General features: G+C 40.8%; 1 protein-coding gene across 7 annotated transcripts in view; it reads left to right on the forward strand.

The window, feature by feature from the left end:
- The window catches only part of ATF6 (activating transcription factor 6), a 111,951-nt gene that overhangs the window by 43,678 nt on the left and 47,082 nt on the right, over window positions 1-21,191 (forward strand). For all 7 annotated transcript variants that reach the window (XM_034409792.3, XM_034409796.3, XM_034409791.3 and 4 more), the window contains 4 exons: window positions 6,185-6,298; window positions 9,947-10,049; window positions 10,720-10,778; window positions 11,532-11,646. In XM_034409792.3, coding sequence (XP_034265683.2) covers window positions 6,185-6,298; window positions 9,947-10,049; window positions 10,720-10,778; window positions 11,532-11,646 — 391 coding nt within the window. The remainder of the gene's footprint in view (window positions 1-6,184; window positions 6,299-9,946; window positions 10,050-10,719; window positions 10,779-11,531; window positions 11,647-21,191) is intronic.

Genomic DNA, 21,191 nt, shown 5'->3' on the forward strand with positions numbered 1-21,191 from the left:
GCAGGTATTACGGAGACCTGGTTGGGCCAGGAGGGGGGGGTTCCCCTCGTGGAAATGTGCTCGCCAGGTTTCCTTGCATTCCATCGGCCGAGGTCACAGGGCAGGGGCGGGGGAGTAGCGGTTATTATTAAAGAAGGTCTGAGACCGAGGGAGGCCACTGTTCCTCAGACGGCCGGCTGTGAGTCCCACCTTGTGAAGTGGGGTCATGGGGTTCAGATGGGCTTGCTGATCATGTACCTGGCTCCCTGCCACGTGGCAGCAGCCCTGCCCGAGCTCCTTGATGTTATCGCTGCGGTGGCAGTTGATACCCCCAGACTTATGGTCATGGGGGATTTCAACCTGCCATCTGTGGGTGAGATGTCGGAGGTGGCTCGGGAGTTCATGGCTTCCATGACAGCTATGGACCTGACCCAGTTAATTCATGGCCCTACCCACACAGGGGGAAACACACTGGACCTGATTTTTGTCTCTGGACAGTGGTTGAGTGATCTTGAGATAGGGGATATAGTCACCAAGCCCTTGTCATGGTCGGATCACTCTCTCCTTCGCCTTGACCTTCGAACCGCTATACCCCGTCGCAGGGAGGCAGAGCCAGTAAGATGGTACCGCCCCAGGCACCTGATGGAACCTGATAGATTCCAGATGGAGCTTGGGCCATTTCCTGAGGCTCTGGCACACGCCTCGACTAGGGACCTAGTGGCCGCCTGGGATAGGGCGGCCGCTGGAGCTCTGGATCGGGTCGTGCCTTTGCGGCCTCTGACCCGGCGCCAATCTCACCTAGCTCCTTGGTTCACTGAGGAGCTGAGGGAGATGAAGCGCTGGAAAAGACGCCTAGAGAGTAGTTGGAGGGCCAGTCTTTCTGAATTCGACCGGATACTGGTAAGATCTCATATTAAGAATTACCTAGTGGCAATAAAAGCAGAAAATGTACATATTTTGCTGCTCTTATTACGTCATCAGATAACCGCCCGGCCACCCTGTTTAGGGTGACCCGCTCCCTGCTCCACCAGGAAGTGCGGGAGGACCCCTTGGAGGGTAGAGCCGAGGATTTTGTTCAATATCTATGACAAAATCACTCAGATTCGGGAAGATCTGGACTCCGAATGGGTAGTTCCAGGGGGGTTGACTGAGGCAGGTCTTGAGAATGTTATCTGGGATGAGTTTGATCCTGTGACCCCTGACGACATGGACAGGATTCTGGGTGGACTGAACGCGACCACATGTTTATTGGACCTGTGCCCCTCCTGGTTAGTGCTGGCTTCCCGGGAGGTGACGCGAGGCTGGCTCCAGGGGATTATAAATGCTTCGTTGGGTGAGGGTGACTTCCCCGCCACCTTGAAAGAGGCGGTGGTGAGGCCTCTCCTCAAGAAGCCTTCCCTGGACCCGGCAGTGTTGGCTAATTATCGTCCGGTCTCCAACCTTCGTTTTGTTGCGAAGGTTGTTGAGTGTGGTTGGGTGACAGCTCCCCCAGTACCTGGATGAAATGACATATCTGGATCCGTTCCAGTCGGGCTTCAGGCCTGGGTACAGCTCGGAAACGGCATTGGTCGCATTGGTTGATGATCTCTGGAGGGGTTGGGACAGGGGTTGTTCCTCTGTCCTGGTCCTATTAGACCTCTCAGCGGCTTTTGATACCATCGACCATGGTATCATGCTGCACCGATTGGAAGAGTTAGGGATGGGGGGCACTGTATTACGGTGGTTCTCCTTTCTCTCTGACCGGTTGCAGTCTGTGTTGGCAGGGGGACAGAGGTCGACCCCAAGGCCCCTCATATGTGGGGTGCCACAAGGGTCGGTCCTCTCGCCCCTTTTGTTCAACATTTATGTAAAGCTGCTGGGCGAGATCATCCGTGGTTTCAGGGTGAAGTACCACCAGTACGCTGATGACACACAGCTGTACATCTCCACCCCGGACCACCCCAACGATGCCCTTGAAGTGATGTCCCGGTGTCTGGAGGCCGTGCGGATCTGGATGGGGAGGAACAGGCTCAGGTTCAACCCATCCAAGACCAAGTGGCTGTGGTTTCCGACGTCCCGATATAGTCAGTTGACGCCATCGCTGACTATTGGGAGCGAATCGCTGGCCCCCACGGAGAGGGCTCGCAACTTGGGTGTCCTCCTGGATTCACGGCTGTCTTTAGAAGAGCACTTGACGGCCGTGACCAGGAGGATTTTTCATCAGGTTCACCTGATTCGCCAGGTGCGTCCCTTTCTGGATCGGGACTCCCTACACACAGTCACTCATGCCCTCGTCACTTCCCGCCTGGACTACTGCAACGCTCTCTACATGGGGCTCCCCTTGAGGAACACCCAGAGGCTCCAACTGGCGCAGAGTGTGGCCGCGCGGGTGGTTATGGGAGCAACATGGCGCTCCCGTGTGACACCTCTCCTGCGCGAGCTGCACTGGCTCCCGGTGGTCTTCCGGGTGCACTTCAAGCTTTTGGTTAACACCTTTAGAGCGCTCCATGGCTTAGGACCTGGTTATTTACAGGACCGCCTACTACCCAAGCAGCCTCCCACCGGCCAGTACGCTCTCATAGAGAGGGGTTCCTCCGGGTGCCGTCAGCTAAACAATGTCGACTGGCGGCCCCCAGGGGGAGGGCCTTCTCTATGGGGGCACCCACTATCTGAAACGAGCTCCCCCCAGAGATACGGAGGATCCCGGATCTACACACTTTCCGCTGTGCTCTTAAGATTCTTCTATTCCAGCAAGCTGGCCTGGCCTAATTTTCTCCCCTGTTTTAAAATTCTTTTAAATCGAAATTTTAATCTGTTTTAAATTATTGGGATTTTTTAATTGTCTCAGGCTAAATTATTTAATCTGGTTTTAATTATGTCTTTTAACTTTTGTATCTATGCATTTTATTTTGTGCCTGTTCACCGCCCTGAGTCCTTCGGGAGTAGGGCAGTATATAAATCTAATAAAACAAATAAAACAAACATGTGTTCCTTTTCAATCCAGATGCATAATTGTATTCCCTTCCCTGTTGAAATCAACCCTATTTTTTTCAGGCCAATTCTTTCTTTTATTTTTTCTAAACTACTGTCTTATCTCAACAATATTACTCCCATCCCAGTTTGTGTCATTTCCAAATTTGATATGAAATCTCTTAATCGAGTCAGTGATAAGAATCCTAAACTCTTGAGACTTCACTCAGTACTTTCCTCCCAGCTGGGATGGGGGGGGGGGCATGAATGAGCATTCTTTTGCTGTGGTAATTCAGTCAATGGTGAATCCATTTAACAGTGATATCAGCTGGTTCATATCTTATCATTTTCTGAAGGAAAATATTTTTTTTCAAGTTTTTTATTTTTTTATTTTTTTAAAAACATATCACTGCATGAACAGTGTGGCACCTGAGTGTTTTACATTTTAGTACCAATAAAATAATATTAACCATGTTTAGTACATTTGACAAGCTTATATAATTCTGGTAATAGTACACATACTTATGTTAAGTTATAATCTTTCATTGTTTAATTATTCAATATTTCAATACTGTATGTTATTTTTATGCCAATGACCATATTCTGGGTGTCATTCCTTTTACAACAAATAAAATATTTTTTTTTTTTAAAAAAATTTGATTTATATACCGCCCTTCTCCGGAGACTCAGGGCGGCTTACAGTGCGTTAAGCAATAGCCTTCATACTTTTGTATATTTAAAAGAGCCTTGGTACTACAGTGGTTTAAAGCACCCTGTTATTAACACAGCTGCCTGCAATTTACTGCTGGTTCGAATCTCTCCAAGGCTCAAGGTTGACTCAGCCTTCCATCCTTTCTAAGGTAGGTTAAATGAGGACCCAGTTTGTGGGGGCAATAAGCTGACTTTGTATAAATATACAAATAAAATATTATTAATCATATTTATTACATTTAGCAAGCTTATATGGTTCTAATAATAATACACATATTTATGTTAAATTATAATCTTCCATTATTTAATTATTCAATATTTCAATATGTTATATTTATGCCAATCACTATATTATTCAAGCATACTTGATAATACCATCATTCAAATTCTGATTTCCCCTCTTGTTATTACTTCACTTTATTATATAAAAATGTGTATTCCATTAATCCCCTCCTCTATTTTGCATCCCTATTCTAACTTTTAATTATGCCACTATTATATTTAAAAATATTCCCTTTCTATCCATCGTCTCTTGCCCGCTTTAAAGCTTTAATTGTTCTTTTCTTAGTTTGCCTCCCATATTCCTCTCTTGGATCTTTGTCTGTATCTTGACCCATCATGTTAAACATTTCTCCCTTCTCTGCCCTATTCCATTGTCTAATTTTCAAACGATCTACTCTTGCCCCTATCTCTCTCCCAAAAAAGCTTATTTCATCAGTCATTGTTGTTTTTGTAGTTATCTCCTTTTTGTCATCTCGTTTTATTTGTTGGTTTTTCTATTCTGTTTTTTCATCTACTCTTTCAATTGGCTTCTCCTCTTCCTGGGCATCTTGGTCACTCCTTGTCCTTTGTATCATGTTTTCCAGCTCTCCATCTATGATCTGCATTTTATTCATACTCCTTGTAGCTTCTTGTCAAAATATCCTTAATACTTTGAATTAACAATGCCGTTTCTCCCCAAATCCACTCTCTTCTTGCTGGTGGAGCATCTCGTTTAGTTTTATTTTGTCCCTCTTTTGTCCAATAATCCAAAAACCATATATTCAAACCTAAAGTCACTTCTCAAAAAGTTCAGTATTCATGAATCTTTATATCCCAAAGCTGATCGACCTGTTCCTCTGGATAGTTCCAAGAATTTTTCCAGAACCTTCATAAGTCCCTCTATAAATTCAGTCTTGTGTTGATGTCTTCAGGGGTCACTTTAATAATAAAGTTGATGTCTTCAGGGGTCACTTTAATAATAGTTATTATTATTATTCTCACATTTAAATCTCGAATAGTCAAGTATTTCCAAGATTTTGGGAATGTGTTATGCCTTCCTTTTGTCAGCAGGTGGCACTCAAATTTCAGTATTAAGTTTTATCCAATTTTAATGGTAACAACCCAAAATATAAAGATATTAGTTTTTTAAGTAAATAGTTCCAGCATTTTAAAATGCCTATCCAAAACAACGCCTGTCCAATTTAAAAATCCAATTTTCTGTATTTTTAAAGGTTTTTGCCTTTCTCCCTTTGATTCTTTTTCCTTCAATTTTGAAATTCTTCTCAAAATGTTAAATCACTGCTTTTAAAATAGAAGTGAGCCTCTCTTTTCCTGGATATTCTTTTGGGGTTGAGTTTTAAATAAAGTGTCAGCACTTCAAGCTGCATTTACTCTAGTGCTGACATAAGGAGAAGCGGAGGCGTCTGGAAAGGGATGTTTGACTTTTCACCTACTTATTTTCCCTGGAGATAATATCCCCTAGGAGATGGGATGGGAGGGGGGAAATTCCTTTGAGCTGGAGCAGTAGATTAGGGGTAGAGTGACTTGAAAGATGGCCAATGAGTGCAGGGGAATGGGGAACGGAAAGAGAGGGTTTTGGGTCTGGAAGTCAGTGTTGGCTACGATGGAGTCGGAATTAGAATGTTGTGCTTAATAAATGGGAGTTTTTTTTCATCAAAGACTTTGTTTGAAATGCAATTTATTTGAGACGACCTCAAAACCTGACAAAAGGATTCTTCTCACCCAGTTCCAGACACTGTTCAACAACTCCACTCCAGTACAGTTCTTAGATGTTTCTTGGCTGTCCCAGCTTCATGGCAGCCATCTTTAAGCTGCCTCTTCTCCTCACTGTGGCATAGAGGGAAAAAAGCCTGGGGTTCAGCAGGAGAGTTGCAATCTCTTCCGTGACCTCTCAGGGCGCCCCTCCTTAGGTTCACCGCCCCTACAAGGGGACTTTGGCTCCTCTCGGAGCCCACAAACACGGAGAACTCAGCACAGGGAATGTAGAGACCCGTTCCCTGCATTTGATATTGACGCGACATCAGCCGGAAGTCGGAAGGAAAATATTATGAGGCACTCAGTCATATGTTTTTACTGAATGAACAAAAGATTTTGTATCCTGCTTGATTTTAATCTATTTTACCTTTACCTTTATTTCATTGGTTGAACTATTTTATTAGTTTCACAGATGCCATTCTCTTTTTTAATTTACTACTTGTCTGTATAATACATTTATTTTAAAATAGATGTACAATGTTAAATATTTTAAAAAATTATTTCCTAGATATAAGCCATCAGTTTCGGATAACAAAGCACTCATGGTAGTTACTGAGGAACCAATAATATATGTTCCTCCACCACCTTGCCAGCCATTTATCAACCGGACACAATCACTCAGGTAAGCTGTTTGTTTAAAAATAGTAGAAATGTTAGTGCCAGATACGCATTAGGACCTAATGTTTGACTTCCTCAGTATTCAATTCACTGGATGTATAAATAAAACTCGCTGGTTAAAAGGAATATCTAAGTAAGAAGCTAAAAGAGCAACCTGGATAATTTTCCTATATTGGATTTATAAAAGAGACTTGTTAAAATTTTGAACAAAGAAAAAATGAAAAGAAATCAAGTTCTAGGGCATTATTTATTTATTTATTTATTAATTAATCAAATTTCTATACCGCCCTACTCCCGAAGGACTCAGGGCGGTGAACAGCCAAGATAAAATACAGATAATACAAATATTAAAAAATCCCTTAAAATTATTAAATATTTCGGCCGAAACACAGATTAAAACACCAAATTTGTAAAATCACGAATTAAAAAATTTAAAAATTTAAAAGATGGGAGTTAGGCCAGGCCAGCTTGCTGAAATAGAAAAGTTTTGAGAGCACGGCGAAATGTGCGCAGGTCCGGGATCTTCCGTATCTCTGGGGGGAGCTCGTTCCAGATGGTAGGTGCCCCCACAGAGAAGGCTCTCCCCCTGGGGGCCGCCAGTCGACACTGTTTGGCCGACGGCACCCTGAGGAGCCCCTCTCTATGGGAGCGTACTGGTCGGTGAGAGGCTATTGGTAGCAGAAGGCGGTCTCGTAGATACCCTGGTCCGATGCCATGGAGCGCTCTAAAGGTGGTAACCAAAACCTTGAAGCGCACCCGGAAGACCACCGGGAGCCAGTGCAGCTCGCGCAGGAGGGGGGTCACATGGGAGCGCCACGTCGCTCCCATAACCACCCGCGCGGCCGCATTCTGGACCAGCTGGAGCCTCCGGGTGCTCCTCAAGGGGAGCCCCATGTAGAGAGCATTGCAGTAGTCCAAGCGGGAAGTAACGAGAGCATGAGTGACCGTATTTAACGAGTCCCGATCCAGAAAGGGACGCAACTGGCGACCTGATAAAAAAGTCCCCCTGGCCACGGTCGTCATGTGCTCTTCTAAAGACAGCCGTGAGTCCAGGAGGACACCCAAGTTGCGAACCCTCTCCGTGGGGGCCAGTGACTCGCCCCCAATAGTCAGTGATGGCACCAACTGACTATATCGGGATGTCGGAAACCACAGCCACTCGGTCTTGGATGGGTTGAGCCTGAGTCTGTTTCTCCCCATCCAGATCCGCACGGCCTCCAGGCACCGGGACATCACTTCAAGGGCATCATTGGGGTGGTCCGGGGTGGAGATGTACAGCTGAGTATCATCAGCGTACTGGTGGTACTTCACCCCAAAACCACGGATGATCTCACCCAGTGGCTTCACATAAATGTTGAACAGAAGGGGCGAGAGGACCGACCCTTGTGGCACCCCACATACAAGGGGCCTCGGGGTCGACCTCTGCCCCCCTGTCAACACAGACTGCGACCGGTCAGAGAGAAAGGAGAACCACCGTAGGATGGTGCCCCCCACCCCTAACTCCTCTAGCCGGTGCAGCATGATACCATGGTCGATGGTATCAAAAGCCGCTGAGAGGTCTAATAGGACCAGGACAGAGGAACAACCCCTGTCCCGAGCCCTCCAGAGATCATCAACCAACGCGACCAATGCAGTTTCCGTGCTGTACCCAGGCCTGAAGCCCGACTGGAATGGATCCAGATACGACGATTCATCCAGGTACTGGGGGAGCTGTCGCGCTACCACACTCTCAACAACCTTCGCAACGAAGCGAAGGTTGGAGACTGGACGATAATTTGCCAACACTGCCGGGTCCAGGGAAGGTTTCTTGAGGAGAGGCCTCACCACCGCCTCTTTCAAGGCGGCAGGGAAGACACCCTCACTCAAGGAAGCATTTATAATCCCCTGGAGCCAGCCTCGTGTAACCTCCCGAGAGGCCAGCACCAACCAGGAGGGACATGGGTCCAGTAAACATGTGGCTGCGCTCAGTCTGCCCAGTATCCTGTCCACGTCTTCGGGCGTCACAGAATCAAACTCTTCCCAGATAATACTCACAAGACCTGCCTCTGTCCTCCCCGCTGAATCTACCCAGTCAGAGTCCAGATGTTCCCGAATCTGAGCGATTTTGTCATACAGATACTGTACAAAATCCCCGGCTCTACCCTCCAAGGGGTCCTCCCGCGCTTCCTGGTGGAGCAGGGAGCGGGTCACCCTAAACAGGGCGGCCGGGCGATTATCTGATGACGCAATAAGAGTGGCAAAATAGTTATACTTCGCCACTTTTATCGCCACCAGGTAGGTCTTAATATGAGACCTTACCAGTGTTCGGTCAGATTCAGAATGGCTGGCCCTCCAACCACTCTCCAGGCGTCTTTTCCGGCGCTTCATCTCCCTCAGCTCTTCGGTGAACCAAGGAGCCAGGCGAGATCGACGCCGGGTCAGAGGCCGCAAAGGCATGACCCGATCCAAAGCTCCAGCAGCCGCCCTATCCCAGGCGGCCACCAGCTCCTCAGTCGAGCCGTGTGCCAGAGCCTCAGGAAATGGCCCAAGCTCCGTCTGGAACCTATCAGGATCCATCAGGCGCCTGGGGCGGTACCACCTCAATGGTTCCGCCTCCCTGCGGCGGGGTGCGGCGGTTCGAAGGTCAAAGCGAAGGAGGGAGTGATCTGACCATGACAAGGGCTCGATCACTATATCCCCTATCTCAAGATCACTCAACCACTGACCATTTAAAGACATCCAGATTGTTAAAAGTAAAAGGAAGGAATATCAAGTTGGTTTATTGATCAAGGATAAAGTAGACATGTTGTTATCTCTGGTAATCTTTAATGGACTTTTGCTAATGAGGACTGAATAACAAGCATTTAAGGATTTGTTTATAGAAAGATGAGGTATGGAAAGAAGAGATCAGTGTTGTATTTTAAGAGAAGGAGATAAGTTACTAAAATTATTTATACTGTACTGTACTGTGATGAACGGAGAAGTCATTTCTTTATATATATCTTTAGTATATTCTTATTGTTTCTTTTTTAATTTTATTTCTATTTTTTATTTTCTTTAGTATATTTTTATTGTTTCTTTCCTATTGTTACTTCTGCCTTCTGAACTTTGTATTTTTTTCTCTATTGTATTTTTCTTAGTTTTCATTTTTATCTTTTTAATTGTAATATTGAATAAAACTACCACATAAAAAGTGTCCTCTCATGTATTTTATGCATTTCAAATAAATTCTGTAACATTGACAGAATATTAGTCAACACTATGAGTTACGATAGCAATTTATTGGAAGGTTTGTTGATGAGCTTGCAATTCCATGTCCATTTCAGTGCCATAGCTAAAAGCAAATGTGTTTTATAGGCATCTATACTGGAGTTCATGTAGTATATTCCCAATATCATTTAGGAATAAGCAAATTTACTTTCTTACATCTTACCAATCTTCACCTATCCTAAGCAGGCACAAACTGATTGGGAGATCCAAATTCAAATATTGAAATCTGATGTAGATAAAATGAGACATTATTTCTGAGATTCTTCTTTGAGTGCATAAACAAGGCCAACCTGAATATGAGTTCAAAATCAGTGCTTTTAAATTCTTATGGAGAAGGTTGTCCTTGAAGATATTTTTTTCATTCCTATGATTATATTGTTTAATTTTCATGTTATATGAACAGGTTAAGTCATGAACTAAGAGGTTGGGTACATAGACATGAAGCAGAAAGAACAAGATCAAGAAGGATGTCAAATAATCAGCAGCAAAAAGAGCAGACTGTCCAGGTAGGTTTGTGGAATCACTTATATTTTATGGCAGCAGTAGAAGAGAAGGAGGAAAAATAAGATCCTCAGGCCCAGAAGTTCAAAAGACAGAATTGTGTGTTCCAGGGATTGAACAAAATTCTGATACATCTCAATGTTAATGTTTGAACTTAAGTATCATGTGAGATACTTACATTGGTAGTTTGAATTGTTTTGGAAGACATCTGAAAATGCCTTGCATTTTAAAAATATATATACTTAATTATAATTTTTCCTGCATATTTGTATATCTACTATAGAACTTTAGTAATGCTATATCACAGTTGTCTTTAAGTGATACTTAGTTTTTATATTTAATTTGGTATAAGTTTTATTTATTTATTTATTTATTTATTTATTTATTTATTTATATGCCGCCCTTCTCCGGAGACTCAGGGCGGCTTACAAGGCGTTAAGCAATAGCCTTCATACTTTTGTATATTTTATACAAAGTCAGCTTATTGCCCCCACAAACCGGGTCCTCATTTTGCCTACCTTAGAAAGGATGGAAGGCTGAGTCAACCTTGAGCCTGGTGAGAATTGAACTCGCAGTAATTGCAGGCAGCTGGAAGCTAAATACTACCTTTAACAGTAGCATTAGTCTGCTGCGCCACTCAAGTTATTTCCTTGTTCATTTTTTTCCTATCCCCAGAGTGCTTCAGGAAAAAATTCTGAACTAATGACTCTTCCCTATACAGACAACAGTGTTGGGTAAGTCAAAATAGAATCTTCTCATCAGTATAATATTATATAGTTTAAAATGTTCCCTTATGTAGGAAATATTTAATTGTTTTACTGAAAAGAGCCAGATAATTTTATTGGCAATCCCCTGTTAACCCAGTTTTCATTCAAACTTTTTAAGGATTCATCTAGTCAAGTATTCCATTTCCTACAGTGGCCAGATATATTTTTCTAGAAAATTCACAAATGTGCACAAGAGCATCAATATTTCCCTTTCATTAGTTCTGCTACCCAGGGTTCAGAAAATATTGAATATGTCTGATACCCGAGGCCTAACCTGTCACACATGAGCAATTTTTCCTACTTTTTCTACTCTGAAACAATTGTCTTGCTGGAATTGGCATATAAATTCTTTGCTGCCTATCAGAACTAAAACCTCATTCGTATTATCGTTACTTAACTATACATTGTAATTCCATATTTTGCAGTCAGCAGAAGATGGCTTCTCCCACACCTCTTTCTGCACTTATCTGTCTACTAACTGTATTTTTAGATTCTATAACACTAGTGGCATGTATATACTTTCATTAAAAGAAAAAGGTAACTATTATGATACTGTGTACTAATTTCTGGCTTTGTACAGTGATATTACAAAAGCAGTAAAGCATGCTATTCCTGATAATTTGGAGAGCAAATGATGCTATTGGATGCTTGGTTTATTTTATGATACATTCAGATGTTTTATGTATGCTAGTTCCAATAGTATCTTCTCATCTATTTCAGTGGGAATTCAGGAAGTGAGCTACAGGTTTATTATGCTTCGCCACAAAATTATCAAGATTTTTTTGATGCGATTCACAGAAGGGGAGATACATTCTATGTGGTGTCATTCCGTAGGGTAAGTATATTATAATGTTCAGCAATTACAAACATGGAAAGATTGTCCTTTTTTATAACATTATATCCAAGAATTGTTGAGAATTGTTGTTTTTTGATGAGGCTAGTGCAATGGTGGGATTCAATTTTTTTAACAACAGGTTCTGTGGGCGTGGCTTGGTTGGGGGTGTGGCCTGGCAATCATGTGACTGGGTGGGCATGGCTAGCTGGTCATGTGACTGTGTAGGCATGGCTAGCTGGTCATGTGACTGGGTGGGCGTGGCTATGTGCATAGGGATTACTCAGAGGGCTGAAAAAAGTCATTTCTGACTGGTCCTCACACTTTTGACCGGTCCTCACACTTATGACCATCCTCACATTTATGCCCGTGCAGCATTCTTAACAACCGTGTCAGTCATTTCACCACTACTTCTCTTCACCACGGTGACAAGATAGGGCGCAAAACGTAAAATGTGAGGAAAGTCGTAAGTTCAAGGACTGGTCAAAAGTGCGAGGACCGGTCAAAAATAACTTTTTCAGCCCTCTGAGTAGTCCATTTACTACCGGTTCTGTGGGTAATGTGACTGGGTGGGCATGGCCAATTTTTTTTTTAACTTTTACTTTTAAAAGCATTTTTTCTACAACCTTAAGAGGTTGCAGAAAACAATGCTTTTAGAAGCTTCTGACAATCAGGCAAATCTGCTGGGATCGTCAGAAGCTTTTAAAGGGATTTTTTTTCCTACAACCTCCTCGGCTGAGGTTGCAGGAAAACATGCTTTTAGAAGCTTCTGACGATCACACAAATCTGCTGGGATCGCCAGAAGCTTTTAAAGCGATTTTTTTCCCTACAACCTCTTCAAAAAATCCCTTTAAAAACCTCTGACAATCTAAGCTGAGTTGCCTGATCCTCAGAAGCTTCTAAGAGCATTTTTTTTCTGCAACCTCTTCAAGCTTCTGCCTTTTCAAGGCAAAAAAGGGCGAGGGGGGGGACACACGTGTGGCAGTGAGATATTCCACAGCTCAAACCTTCCCCCACCAGAAACCTTGGAAGGTTTCCTGTCTCTAAACTCTAATTTTGTGCTCAATTGTGGTCATAAGTCAAGGACTATCTCTGCCTTCCTCCGCATGGCAGCCTTGTCCTAGTAAACTCCTTTTCCTTTCTGGCAATTTTCCTCTCTGTTGGAGGCACCAAAACAATCTAGACGATATAAGGTTTCCTGTTGGAGCAGGGGGTTGGACTAGATGGCCTCCAAGGTCCCTTCCAGCCCTAGATTGCTATCCTGTTTCAAAGCATCTTCTGAAACCACGTCTAGTGCCATGGTTTGTGGTCCTTCCTTCCTGCCTTTCTCTTCTTTCTTTCTTTCTCTTTCTTTCTTTCTTTCTTTCTTTCTTTCTTTCTTTCTTTCTTTCTTTCTTTCTTTCTCTCTCTCTCCCTTCCTTCCTTTCTTCCCTCCTTCCTTCCTTCCTTTCTTTTTCTTTCTTTTTCTCTCTCTCTCTTCCTCCCTCCTTTCCTCCTTAAATGCCAGCAAAACCCACTACTTTGCTCCTAAAATGGTCTAGGGCAGAGGTCCCCAATCTTGGCAACTTTTAGACTTGTGGACTTCAACTCCCAGAAATCCTCAGCCAGCAAAGCAAAGCAAAGCAAAGCTGTCTCAGGAATTCTGGAAGTTGAAGTCCACAGGTTGTAAAAGAGCCACAATTGCCTACCCCTGGCTAGGGTAGGCTGGCGCCGCGCGGGTGGGAGGCGGGGTGAGGGGCAGGTGAGCCAGCAATTTAACTAACGGTTCGGTGTGCTGCGGGGCCAATAAATTACAAAAAAACACCGAACAGTTTGTTAAATTGCTGGCTCGCTCGCCCCATTTATTGGGAATAAATAGTAGTGCGGAGGGGCGGGGCAAGGGGCGGGGCGAGCCAGCAATTTAACAAAGGGTTTGGCCGAACCCCCTAGAACCCCCAGAATCCCACCACTGGGCTAGTGTATCTTTTAAGTATTCTCAACATATAATCCCTGAGCTTTCTTAAGAAAGAAATTGTAAAATCTTGATTGTGAAATTATATTACAACCTGTTATAAAAGTGTTTCCCTATGAAGAAGCAAAAAAAATGTATCCCCATGAATTTGATCAGAATTTATTGTTCCCTTAAGAAAAATGAAGACCATTATTCTTTATTGGGAGAAGAAGAGAAAATGAGCGTAAATGAGATTTATACCTGAAAAATATCAGTACATATCCAGAAAATGAAATCATATAGTTTTCTCTTGTGCAAATGGGTCTGTTTTGGTCAGGTGTTTTTTCTTCATTGATGCTAAACAAATAAATTTATTGGCATCACATCTTCTAGGTATTTGCAGTGGTTTTGCTTCAGGAATCACGGACAGCAGTTCTTTTTTCAGCAGAATATAATGGAATAGGGAGTGAAAATATAATCAGGGTCTTGACAGTTTATAGAAACCAATTTGTATGTGAGAGGACAGCCATGGGAAACATCTATTTTTATATTATACCTCCCATCCTAGTAATACTTCCCAGAATGGAAGGTGAGTTTTAGTAAACAACTTTTTAAAAATTTATCCTATTTTGTTTCTTGGAAATGATCAATGAGAAATGAAGTGTATGTTTAATTATCAAAAGGATAAAAGGATCTATTTACATTGTGGAGTTATCCCCATATCTATCAGCAGATGGAGGTAATGTTTAACTTTATTTTAAGAAAGTTGTTTTTCAAACATTCTACTCCAAGAGTTGATATTTTTCTCAGTTTGTCTGCTGAGGAATCTTTGTATATTATTATGGATTTTGGAAAATATTCTAATATGCTCTTTGTTGTCCCATGTGTGTAATTTCTGTTGGTTCTCTTTTCATCTGATAAATGCATGTTGCAGTGAAAAAATGGTAAAAATGAGAGAGCTTTTAGGAAAACTTATCCTACATTATTATCATTTGTAGCAACTCTTGTACTTTTTCACAATGATTGATTAGCCCTTTAATCTCACTGTTCCGAAAAAGATTCTTGAATGAATGGTGGCATCGTGGATAAGCCATACAGATAGTTTCTTTGGATGTTGAGGATGATCAGCACCATTATCACTGGCACTGTATTAAATTTATTTTTCACTTTTCTTCTGGGAGACCCAGAGGTGGGATTCTGTATCACAGTACTTCCACTTGCCTGAGCAACCTGGTCTTAGGGCATCGTTACTTAGCCTTCAGCAATGAGGGTTTTCAGACCTCTATTTGCCGTGTTTTTAACTTGAAGGCAGAAAGACCATAGATTTGAAGGAAAGCTGCCATTTGCTGCAGGTAATACTAAGCTAGAGGCAGTTTGGTGAAGTGTTAAAACATCAGCCTGGAAACAGGAAGATCGTAAGTTTGAGACACATATCTTAGTCACAAACCCTACTGAATGACCTTGGACCAATGACTCTCTCAGCCTTAGGAACGAGCCAATGACAAACCATTTTGAAAATCTTGCCAAGAAAACTGCAGGGATTTGTCTGGGTAGTTGCTGGAGTCAAAAACTGATTTGAAGGCATTTAAACTAAAATACTAAGCTAGGTGGACATCATCTCTGTGATTGGTGGTCTGGTGTTTGCGGCTGGGTCTCTTCTGTATGCAAATTTCCATTTCTCTACCCCCTCTAATCCCTGTGACTTTAAACCAAGGAAGCTTTGTGAGTCCTCTACCACTGTTGAATAGAGTAAAAGACTAAATATAGTAAATCAACTGGGACTCCAGGAAAAAAAAAATCTTCTATTCAGTAAATGAGACAACAAAGTATAGGGTTACAATTCGATTCTAATTAAAGGATAAAGTATGCCCTTTAGAGATCCTTTGTCTTGAATTTTTCAAGAACAGAGAAAACAAGTGTTCACTTTAACTAAGAGCATCTGTTTCTTTTCAAAAATAATCAATAAATGGAGTATTGAAATAGATGTTTTAGCAATAGTCTTCATTTTGCTTTTATGCGGTATATAAATTATACATTTTAATAGGCTGTTTGAAGTTGCATATTGTGGAATATTTCATCAGTGTCTTAATATAAAGTTAATATTCAGCCTATTTCAATGTTTGTTTGATATTTAGTAAATGATAAAAATCCTTTTTATAGAATTGTAGAAGTGGAAGGGAACCATTTAGCCTTTTGAGTCCAAACCCTTGCTCAGTCTAGGAATCCAATGAAAAATGTGCTATAATACCCTGTATAATACCCAAAATAAGACATCTGAGCACATGGCAATAAGGCCAAGCTCTTATTTCAGGGTTCAAAAAATATAAGACAGGGTCTTATTTTGGGGAAAACACGGTACATTTAGTAAAGGGAAATTATCGCTGATTCCACTGTCAAATTGTTGTTCTTATTAGAATGTTTATAATATAATATAAAACTTCTTCTTTTCTCTGATTTTAAAGTATGTGCAGAATTACATTAACTTCCCAAACGGTAAAGGATGTGGTCATACTTAGTATCTATATTTTACTATACCTATGCAGGCATATATAATCAATCAATCAAATCTTTATTATGCTCATAGATCAGTATAAATTCACTTAATTTTACTATAAGTAAAAATTCACTAGTGTGTCCAAACTCAGTGTTTTTTGTTAGTATGTATATATTTTGAGACCCAGACAGAATTAGTTGTTTTTTATGACCGAAATGTATGCATGTGCATGTAGGTACTGTATGTAGGTAGGGCTTACTTAGGATTTTACTTAGTCTGGCACATATAGTTGGAATTTTGAAATTATGTATGTTTTGAGCACTCTCAAAATGACTGATGAGGAGAAAGGATTACCATGGCAGACATGGCTAGTTACAAAACATACATTTATTAAAATATAAATGAGGAACTTTTTGCCTGCTGTTTCTTCTCGTTCCTCCAAGATCTTTCCTACCATTCCCAGTTTAAAGTTAGATAAAATCTCTTTCATCTTGAGCTTCATTTCTGATGATTTGAAAGATATATTTATCCATCAAATCTTCATTACGACCAAAAGATTAGCATAATGAGGGTGCGTATAATCAATTAAAAAGGATAAAAAATATATCTGAGTCTAAAAAAAATTATAAAAAGCTAAAACCTATAAAACAAATAAATATAAAAAACAAAAATCCAGAAGGAATCTAAAAAGGGGGGTGGATGGGATTAGATGGGTGTAGGGAGAGTGTAAATGTTAGTATATCACAACATAGGCACTCTAGAATGACAAACTAGATGTTCATTAAGACTACCGTATGGCACAGATCATCACTTGATGGATTTTAAATGCTACTGCGCAGAACCTGGCAACATGATAGCTTGTAACCCGGTTAGTATCTGAAAGCAGTAGAGACTGTAAAATTGTCCTGTGCACCCTAGATATTTATGCAGTAATGACAAGATGAAGCTAGTATGAATATGTTTGTAATACAGACACTGGGAGAGTACATGCTCTGTTGTTTCTGTATGACAGTGTCCAGAAGCATTGTCTCTCCTGGTAGGAAATCTTTCTGTATTGGAGGACAGCAGAGGAAAGGGCATGGCATCATGCCAGAATAAAGCTCCACCAGGACTACTTCAAGATTAGTTAAGTATAACATAGGAGAGGCAGAGTACCCGTTGGGTTGGTTCACTGACAATAAACATTGGGGACCTGGCTAGGTCCAGTTGGTACTCTTGTGTTTGTTATGTGCTATTGAATGAGTGCTTTGGCCTAATTATATTCCATGCTGAGTAAAAGACCTGGAGAAAAACCCAAGGGTAAGATTTTACTTGCCGCTGCCTTTTCCCATGTGGACTGAAAAGCATCTTTCATAGTTAAATTGTATTTATGCAATTTTCTTGAAAACGCTTAAGAAGTGATTTGCTATTGCTAGAAAAAGAGAGAGGGAGAGAGAGAAACTTTCCAGGTTCCAGTCCTTTTGAGGATAAAAGAAGGACTTACATGTGTTGCCTCTGATTCACTGAAAGAACAGAATAATATTTCCTTATTGATCACATTTTATTGTGATTATTATATTTGAGTTTTGTAGTAAAAACAAAAAAAGAAGTGTTATCCGTTTTCTTGGGGGGGGGGAATTTGTTTATTCATTTATTCCCTGTTGTTATTTTTCTAAATAAGGCAGCAAACATACTTTCTCCTTCTATTTTCACAACAACAACCCATGAGATGGGTTGGGCTAAGGGAGAGTGACTGGCCCAAAGTCACCCAGATGTTTTTCATGCCTCAAACAGGACTAGAACTCACAGCCTCCTGGTGTTTAAGCCAATACCTACCTTCATCCTGCAACTCAGGAAAGATCAGTATGTGTACTGCAAGGTTCATTTTTGCAATTCTGAATGGCTACGTGGAATCTACTTGGAATTCGTTGTTGTTAGTTGCGTCCGACCCATCGTGACCCCATGGACAATGTTCCTCCAGGCCTTCCTGTCCTCTACCATTCTCTGGAGTCCATTTAAGCTCACAACTACTGCTTCAGTGACTCCATCCAGCCACCGAATTAAAGAGGCCAAATATGTAACTTCAAAGAATCCACCTTCTCTCTTCTACTGTCTCTCATTGAGCCTTAATTTTGGTTTAAATAGAGTTGGTAAAACTAGAATATGTAAGAATAATAAAAAGTTAATCTTTTTCCAAATCTTAGTTCCAAAACTATGCCCTCATTATAAAATGGAAGTTGTTTAGAACAGGAGAGAACATTGATGAAGAGTTATGCTGCTTTTCCGACAACGTAAGATTATTCTTTTCCTCCCAATCAGAAGCAAATCAGTCTCTTGAACTGACTTTCTGCCTTGAATTTATAAGTCCACAATTGTACTTTGGGTTATTTCCAGCTGCATTTTATTTCTCTCCAAAGTGCGCAATTGCAATTACTGATTTTATTGCATTGGCGTTAAATGCCCTTAACGCCAGGCAAGTTCCATTGATGCATTAGACTTCTCTGTCATATAACTGTTTTTTTTTTCAGAGATAATTCCATACAGATGAAGCCTTTTTCCTTCCTTGGCTCTATCTGTTTAGCCAAGTTTGCAATTATACAACAGACAATGTCTAGTGTGTTTTAAAGTCCAGGTGCAACAACAGTGAAATATCAGATGCCAATAGATCACAGCACCACCTTTTGGTTAAAAATCATAGTAGCTCTGCTGATATTTAATATTCCTGTACTGTAATTAGTTAGAAGTTTTTTCTTCTATTATTTATGCAGAGACTATAAAGCACATTTATAAGAAACTATTTCTAGACTGGAAAGAAGACTGAACTGCATCAGAAATAAAGCACCATGTTTCTTTGTAACGGATTCTACCTAATTCTAAATTTTAAACATGTAAAATAATATGGGTGGCATAAAATTTGTATGGGGATAAACAAAAGAATATGCTCTTAGAATGTAAAATAGTAGTAGTAATTGTTTCCCTTGCTTTGCATCTGACACAGTGGTGGGTTGCTACCGGTTTGCCCCGGATCAGGCGAACCGGTAGCAGCAGTGGTGGGTGGCTCTGCCCACCCACCTAGACGCTTCTGGGCATGCACAGAAGTGTCACCTGCATGCCTGCGCCCACAAGCAAACCAGTAGTGACAGGTTTGGAAACCCACCCCTGATCTGACAGGTAGTAACTGCAAATAATAAAATATTATCTTTTCAGATTAAGTATTCTATGCCATTTTAAATTAATATGAGCAGAAATCTCTTTTCTATCCAGAAGATTACTTTCGGAATAGTAATCCTCTGGCTTTCATATCTGCATACTAGAGATCTTCATGATGGGAAACACTATTATTCTTGATGGATTACTGGGCAGCATAGACATTGGCAATCTATTATTAGGTGCTTTAAAATTCTATGGCTAAATATTTAAAAATTTGCATACAGTGATCCCACATATTTATTTTCTGCCCCTCTTTCTCTGGATATAGATATATATGGAACCTCAGAAAATTGCATGAGAATGCTCATGTGATTTTGAGGGCCAGAGACTATGCAAGAGCAAGACCTTCTTGTGCAACTTCCAGAGTTTCTGAAAGGCCTGGCATGTCACAAAAAATGGCATGGTATCTCACCTGTGATACACATATTATAGGTTCACCATTACTACCCTAGACCTTAGGATAGTGCATTTGGATATTTTCTTACCATGTTCCAAGTAGAAAGTTGGTTTCGGGATTGTACATGGACTTCAGGACTGTTATTTTTCTTTATATTTTCCTTTTCCTATGTCCTTTATTTTTACAGAAAGAGTAAAATGTGTGAGATGCCAGAATTTAAAATGAAGTGGTACTCAGATATTATAAGTTTTTCGTCTTTTGCCACTTCCTTCCAGTTTTTGACTCAATTTGAAAGAAAAGTCTCTTGCCAAATGCTATGCTGAGCCCCTTTAGGCTTCAGTTTAAATTTGGGGTCTGAATTCTGTATTGTAAATTCTTATCATAAGCAACCACTCAAGAAATGTACAAAACAACTAGGAAAAGGTTCACACAGTTTTGTCTAGGATTGTTAGAGAGAAGCAATCTAATATATTACAGTGTAATTATGGACGAGACAGTGCCTGCTACAATGCTTAAATAAAAAGGCTGTGTTTCTGTTTCTTCATTGTTATAGAAACAAAGAGTAGAAAAACAGTGTGGGTAGATAGCTATGGAACTGGAACATCAGCACTGTAGAAAGTCATATCTGAAAAATAAATTTAATGAACCTGGGAAAATGTGAAACTTTTAATAGAAACTATGTTGTGTTCCAAATTCTGTAAGCAATAACCTATCACACTGAGAACTTATTTAAGAGCTTTTTTTAAAAAACCATAAAAATGCTGAGACTTTGATTCTGTTTGTTTGATTATGTTATCAGAAAAATATAAATTAGATCTTTAGACCAGTGTTTCTCAACCTTGGAAGCTTGAAGATGGGTGGACTTCAACTCCCAGAATCTCCCAGTGTTGGGAAACACTGCTTTAGACCAAGAAGAATGGATATGAAATTTCCCATAGCCATGATTCTTGCTCTCTAATGGCTTTTTACTTGCAAAAACAAAAACAAAAACAAAATCCTGAAATTTTTTTTGGAGCCTATGACTATGAATCCCAGTAAACTGCATAGATTTCCTATTCTGAAATTCTTTAGTTTAGGTTCATTTAGGTTCTATGTCAGAAGGTAAGTCATCAAAATCTCTTCTTTGGGATAAGTATTACTTAATAGTTGAGCAGTCATAGCTCATTTGTGTATCGGTGAAATTGTTATATTTAGGCTGTGATTGAAATTCCCTGCTCTACTATTGTGGCAAATATGAATTTGTTGATACTGCATAGAAGGGAAAATATTTTTATTTTTTTCTATTTTTGTGTTATTTTTTTAGCATAACTAATAGTGGATATTGCTAGCATTAAAAAAGTAAAAACTTTGTTTCCTGGGTTTTTAAGGACCCAATACTAAGTTCTAACTACTATTTTAAATGGCATGGTCATGTTGCAATTTGAATTTATGAAAAGCTACCATTTTTGGATCAAAAAAAATTCTGATATTGTGGGTGGAAATTCCCTAATCCAGTTCTTCCCAATAGACACGTAGATTCCAAGAATTCTCAACCATGA

Source organism: Pantherophis guttatus, chromosome 3, assembly GCF_059756535.1.
Source record: "Pantherophis guttatus breed Tessera chromosome 3, ASM5975653v1, whole genome shotgun sequence".
Taxonomy (NCBI): domain Eukaryota; kingdom Metazoa; phylum Chordata; class Lepidosauria; order Squamata; family Colubridae; genus Pantherophis; species Pantherophis guttatus.